Source organism: Chiloscyllium plagiosum, chromosome 1 (assembly GCF_004010195.1).
Source record: "Chiloscyllium plagiosum isolate BGI_BamShark_2017 chromosome 1, ASM401019v2, whole genome shotgun sequence".
Classification (NCBI taxonomy): domain Eukaryota; kingdom Metazoa; phylum Chordata; class Chondrichthyes; order Orectolobiformes; family Hemiscylliidae; genus Chiloscyllium; species Chiloscyllium plagiosum.
In genome coordinates, this window is record NC_057710.1 from 25,998,328 (window position 1) to 26,005,445 (window position 7,118).

Genomic DNA, 7,118 nt, shown 5'->3' on the forward strand with positions numbered 1-7,118 from the left:
TGGGAATTCATGCTGAAAATAAAACAGTGAATCTAGAAGAGAGTGTTGATCTTACTAGCTGATACTAAAATAAAAAGCAGTTACAAAACAATGCACTGCATGGCATATAAACACAAAATAGGTGGGAATTTACCTTTGTTTTCCTGAGACGTCTGAAAACAGCCTCTTTTTGGGCGTGGATTTAATGTATATAAAAGAAAGATTGTTTTCTTTTCAAAAAATCAGTTTTACTGAATCTTTCTTGGTTTCTGTTTCACAGCTAAGCGAACAAACCCTTAAGTTCTAAAACTGTACACAGACATAGTACATTCATGATATAATAAACTACTAGAACTTTTCTTGCTCACAGGGAACCCATAAGACACAGAAACAGTTAATCAGTCCACTGGATAGGGACAAGCTACAATTTAATGGAGGAACAAATTTACCAAATTTCTTCTTCTCTCCCACATCTTTAATTGAAGTTGGACCAGTTTCTAAGCTCAGTTATTTCCATAGTCCATTGTTCACCATCATTCTAATACAGGTCTTCTCTGAGCTTCTGGGATGGTGAAGACCTTAAGGTTCGGAATGCGGTCCATCTGGCTACAATTGGTCACCTGTGTGATCTCTGTCAGACTCCGGTTTGACTGTTTGCCCTGGGGAAGGGGCGTGTGGTGGGTGGGGTACTGTAGAGAGGCTATGTGACAACGGCACAGCACTCGGAACTATTCCTTCTACTGTTGGTGGAAGTCCACTGGGAGCCACCCCAACAACGCCTGGTGGATACCTATGGGAAAGAGAAATAAACCGTGGGTTAAATTGCAGTCGTTTTCAAAAATTACACAAAGTACACAGGTTGGTGCCCCAACAGTAACAATTTCCTCTTGTTACTTCGTCTTCTCTCCTAGTCAAAATCATGATGAGCATGAATAGGGAGAATAACCAAGGTGTTTTTCCTAGAGTGTGGGAGTCCAAAACTAGAGGACCTAGCAGGTTTAAGGTGAGAAGGGAAAGATTTAAAAAGGACCAGAGAGGCTACTTATTTTACACAGTAGAGTGGTGTGTGTATGGAATGAGCTGCCAGAGGAAGTGGTGGAGGCTGGTACAATTACAACATTTAAAAGGCATTTGGAAGGGTATATGAATAGGAAGGGTTTAGAGGAATATGGGCCAAATTCTGGGAAATGGGACTAGTTCAGTTTAGGATATCTGGTCGGCATGGATGCATTGGATTGAAGAGCCTAATTCCACGCTGTATAGCTCTGTGACTCTACTTCTTATTTGAGTGTCAAATTATGAAAATGATGTTCAGCAACAGCACCTCATCTTCAGATAATAAACTTTATAGTTCTCCAGGCCCAACAATAAGTTCAATAATTTGAGATCATTAACTGTCAAGATCCCGGTGGTAAACATAAACCAAAATAACTAAATTTACGGATTGAATCCCAAATGAAGAAATAATTGGTCATGTTGTGGCAGTACAGGACATTGGTTAGGCCACTGTTGGAATATTGCATGCAATTCTGGTCTCCTGCCATTGCCACTTCACTGATAATTAGGAATACCCACTCCGGCCTCCCGTGACCACAACCACGAGTGCCTGGTTCCACTGCTGCCTTGATGACCCCAGGAGTCACCTCTTGAGGTATACCACTGCTGCTGCTGTAGCCGCCACCTCATCAGCACTAGGAGTCCCTGGTTCTGCTGCCAGGCTGCCACTGCATCAAGAATCCCACTCCAGCCACGGATGTTGCCTTGCTGCACCGCCAGCTTTAAGGGTCCATTGCTGCCACCACAACCCCCGATCGCTAGGAAGACCTACTTGCTGTTGCTGCCATCAGTTACTGTGAGGAGTCATGTCTGCCACCGTTGCCACCTCTGATTGCCTGAAGGCTGTGACCTCTCTGCACAATGCCCTCACTAGCTGCCGCACCAATGCTGCTGACTAACTTGCCAAAGAAAAGAAAAAAAACGAACAAAAAAAGAGAAGTAAAAAGGAGATAAAAAGAGAAAATAGATGGGAGTGGATGAGCCTTGGGCAAGAACCTACATGCAGTCCTGCTACTCCACCGTCATCTTGGTAAACATATCAGCCATGACCGAATGGTGGAGCTGATTCCCTGGGACAAATTCTGCTTTTCTATCTTACAATCTTACTATCTAACATATAACTAACAAGCAATTCATAGAATCCCTCATGATACCTCAAATTTAAAAGAAAAATTCACTTAAATAGAATCTGAACAAAAACGAGCAATCACATCACCCTCTGCCAATATGTGACACCATGTGCAGTCCAATGTTCTCTAGTTGACTTTCCCACTCAAATTATCCAGCCCACAAGCCACGTTCAAACTGCTGCATTCCATGAGCCACACAGCGATAGTTGCCACCTGAAAGGCACCTACCTAAAAAAACTTACTTAGCTGTGTTCACAATCTTGCTGGCATTGGTTAAAGGACTCTCTGGAGAACCTATCTCTAAGCAGAACCATTAAAATAGTCTGGCTGGATCAAACAAAACTTACAGAAATAAAATTTTCAATGTATAATCTCTGCTCTAAACTTGACTTTGGCTTTTGTGTCCTGTTTAAATATGTTGCATGTAGAGTCATTGAGTTATACAGCACAGAAAGCGGCACGGTGGGCGGCACGGTGGCTAGCACTGCTGCCTCACAGCGCCAGAGACCCGCGTTCAATTCCCGACTCAGGCGACTGACTGTGTGGAGTTTGCACGTTCTCCCCGTGTCTGCGTGGGTTTCCTCCGGGTGCTCCGGTTTCCTCCCACAGTCCAAAGATGTGCAGGTTAGGTGAATTGGCCATGCTAAATTGCCCGTAGTGTTAGGTAATAAGGGGTAAATGTAGGGGTATGGGTGGGTTGCGCTTCGGCGGGTCGGTGTGGACTTGTTGGGCCGAAGGGCCTGTTTCCACACTGTAAGTAATCTAATCTAATCTAAAAAAAAATAGGCCCTTCAGCCCAACTTGTCTCTGCTGACCAGGTTTCCTAAACTGAACTAGTCCCATTTGCCTGCATTGGCCTATATCCCTCAAAACCTTTGCTATTATATATCTGTCCCAATGTCTTTTAAATGTTATAATGGGACCCATCTCTATCACTTCCTTTACCTCGTTGATTTTAACCATACTGCAAATCCTCTTGCAAGGATGCCTGCCTTGAAGAAGTTTTCCCCCTCTCTCTACAAGCGAAGCTCCTTGGATGCTGCCTGAACTGCTGTGCTCTTCCAGCACCACTAATCCAAAATCTGGTTTCCAGCATCTGCAGTCATTGTTTTTACCTCTACCACTTCCTCTGGCAGCTCATTCCATACATGACCTTCTTCACTGTCTATTCTGCCACTGATTTTGGTGTCATCTGCAAACTTAGTAACTATGCTCCAAGTTCTCATCCAAATAGTTTATATAAATGATGAACAACATACATGGTTCCTGGTAAACTATCCTTCATCGGTTCACCACTCTGCTGCAGTTCTCCTTTACATCTGGCAGGTCTTAATATCCTTCCTTGTGCTGCTTCTAGGTCAAGGGCCGCAACATGATTTGGAATAGTATTTATTATCCAAAATAAATTTCCTTGATCTCCTTACAATTGATGCAATTTATAAAAAAAAATTAGAGATTGCACAGAAATTTAAAGGAATCGTAAGTTTTCATGGCACTATTGCCTTCAGGTCAAACATTGTCACACCTCTATCTCTGCCTTGTTCAGATGTTGAAGGAATAATGATCTGTTTCCAAGTCACTCACAGATGTTATCTCCCCAATACATTTGCTGTCCTTGTCCTTCTAGGTAATATAGGTCACAGGTTTGAAAGGTGCTGTACATCTTGTAGATAGTAACTACTGCTGCAATTGTATTTGAATAGTAAATGTTGAAGACAGCGAATGGAGTGCCAATCAAGTGGACTGTTTTTTGCTGTTGGAACTACACCCATTCAAGCAAGTAGAGAGCTTTAAATTGCACTTAACAGTATCTGGGAGATCAATAGATATGAAGCTATTCAAGCATAGCAGGATGTTGTCTGACCTGCTGTGCTTTTCCAGCTTCACATCTATTGACTCTGGCTTCCAGTATCTGTAGTCCTTACTGTCTCCAAGTACCTGGGAGGTGTTTGGACAGGCCTTTTGGGAATTGTTAGGTGAGTCACTCACTGCAGAATTCCTAGCCTCTGACGTCCTACAGCCACAATAATGTGTGTGTCTGGTCCAGTTCAGTTTCTGATTAATTATAACTCCCAGGATATTGACAGTTGGGATCTTAGTGATGGTAATGTCATTGAAAGTCAACAGTCAGATTCTCTCATTGGAGATGACCATTAACTGCCTCTCATATGGCACAAACGTTACTTGCTAATCTTCATCCTGGATTTAGTCCAGGTCTTACTCCACACTGACATGGATTGCTTCAGTACCTTAGGAGTCAATCATCATTCCACTTCTGACATTATGACTGAAATAAGGCAACTGATGAAGCAGTTTCAGATGGTAGGGATGATGACATTACTGTGAAACTCTTGCAGAGGTACCCTGGGACTAAGGTGATCAGCCTGCAAGTACCACAGCCATCTTGTTTTACGCTAGTTAGGACTCCAGCCAGTAGAGAATTTGCCTTCAGATTCTCATGGACTCCAGTTCTACTAGGTCTCCTTGATGTCAACTCCTCATATTTACATTTTTCCTAGGTAAAGATTGTCGTATTCACATTCACTCCAATTCATCATTTATTTCCTTTCAGCCTTTTGCCTTGCACCATCTTGGAATTTAATCCCTTCCATCATTCATCCTATCACCAAGCTTCCCTTAATGATCTGACCACCATGGTCCAGGTCTCTGAACTTAGAAAAAAAAACCCTCTCACATCCCCAACCTTTCCCAATTCTGATGAAAGGACATCAGCTTGAAACATGAACTTTATTTCGGATTTACCAGATGACACTGGACCAGCTGAATGCTTACAGATTTCCAGCATATACAGTATTTTGTTTTGGAACACAGACCAGCATTTCTGTTGTAGTAATTTGATATATGAAATGGCTGAAGTTTGTGGTCAGATACACAATGCTTTTTACATCTAGCCTCCATCATACACTTGTCATCTATTCTTTCTGATTTCACACCATCTGCCCAGATTGAAACATTATTCAACTATGCACTGAGATTCATCTTCTGCCCTCATTCCGAATTGCATGACAATAATATCAGAGAGCTCAAAACTCTGGAAAAAGTAAGTGTGAACATTTGTACGAAGCTTGGAAAATGCTTATGATCTACCCAACGATAGAAGTGGCGACCACAACCAGGCCAAGTGATCAAGGTCACTTAGACACTCAATTCAATTCATCCTGGAAAGATGCAGGATGAAAGTATCAACATAGCACTATTCCTCAGGTGATCCTGAGGTGATTTGAGGTCCTCAATGAATTACTTAAAGAAATGTATCTGTACTTCAATGACCGTAACGTAGAACTGGAGAACTGGTTTGTCATTTTAAACTAATTTTAATTCAACACAACTTCTTCTCGCCTGATCATGTAATAGAGATCCAAAGATTTGTAAACAGGTCACTGGTTAGGCCACTGTTAGAATATTGCGTGCAATTCTGGTCTCCTTCCTATTAGAATGATGTTGTGAAACTTGAAAGGATTCAGAGAGATTTACAAGGATGTTGCCAGGGTTGGAGGATTTGAGCTGTCGGGAGAGGCTGAACAGTCTGGGGCTGCTTTCCCTGGAGCGTCGGAGTCTGAGGGGTGACCTTATAGAGGTTTACAAAATTATGAGGGGCACGGATAGGATAAATAGACAAAGTCTTTTCCCTGGGGTCGGGGAGTCCAGAACTAGAGGGCATAGGTTTAGGGTGAGAGGGGAAAGATATAAGAGAGGCCTAAGGGGCAACTTTTTCACACAGGGAATGGTACGTGTATGGAATGACCTGCCAGAAGATGTGGTGGAGGCTGGTACAATTGCAATATTTAAGAGGCATTTGGATGGGTATATGAATAGAAAGGGTTTGGAGGATATGGGCCAGGAACTGGCAGATGGGACTAGATTGGGTTGGGATATCTGGTCGGCATGGACAAGTTGGACCGAAGGGTCCGTTTCCATGCTGTACATCTCTATAACTCAGTTTTTTTTTAAATTCATTTGTGGATGTCGGCATGATGGTTTATTGAGCATTTATTACCCATCCCTAGGTGCCCTTGAGAAGGTGAGGTTGATCTGCCTTCTTGAACCACAACAGTCACCTGCTGCGGGTTCACCCACAATGCAGTTAGGGAGGGGATTCCAGGATTCTGACTCAGCAACAGTAAAGGAACAGTGATATATATCCAAGTCAGGATGGTGAGTGGCTCGAGGGTAACTTGAAGGTTGTGGTGTTCCCATGTATCTCTTGCCCTTGTCCTTGTCCTTCTAGATGGAAATGGTTTTGAGTTTGGAAGGCACTGCCTGAGGGATCTTGGATAAATTTCTGCAGTGCATCTTGTACATCATTTACACTGCTGCTAGTGAGCATTGATAGATAGAGAGAGTGGATGTTTGTGGATGTAGTTCAATCAAGCAGTCTTTATTTTTGGAATGGTATCAATCTTGAGGGTTGTTGGAGCGGCACCCATCCAGGCAAGTGGGGAGTATTCCATCACACCCCTGGCTTGTGCTTTGTAGATGGTGGACAGGCTTTGGAGAGTCAGGTGATGAGTAACTTGTCATAGTATTCCTATCCTCTGACCTGCTCTCGTATCCACTGTGTTTATGCAGTGAGTCCAGTTGAGTTTCTGGTCAATGGTAGCCCCAGGATATTGATGAATGGAGAATTCAGTGATGGTGAAACCATTGGACATCATGGGGCAGTGGTTAGATTTGTCTCTTATTGGTGATGACTAGGTAAAAACAATGACTGCAGATGCTGGAAACCAAATTCTGGATTAGAGTGGTGCTGGAAAAGCACAGGAGTTCAGGCAGCATCCAAGGAGCAGGAAAATCGACGTTTCAGGCAAAAGCCCTTCATCAGGAATAGAGGCAGAGTGCCTGCAGGGTGGAGAGATAAATGTGAGGAGGGTGGGGTTGGGGAGAAAGTAGCATAGAGTACAATAGGTGAGTGGAGGTGGGGATGAAGGTGCG

General features: G+C 43.2%; 1 protein-coding gene across 11 annotated transcripts in view; it reads right to left on the reverse strand.

Moving 5' to 3' along the window:
• Positions 1 to 300: 300 nt before the first annotated feature.
• LOC122558562 (C-terminal-binding protein 1) overlaps positions 301 to 7,118 on the reverse strand; it is a 310,239-nt gene continuing 303,421 nt past the window's right edge. For all 11 annotated transcript variants that reach the window (XM_043707682.1, XM_043707416.1, XM_043707592.1 and 8 more), the window contains one exon: positions 301 to 769. In XM_043707682.1, the coding sequence (XP_043563617.1) occupies positions 586 to 769 (184 nt within the window). In that variant the 3' untranslated portion in view covers positions 301 to 585. The remainder of the gene's footprint in view (positions 770 to 7,118) is intronic.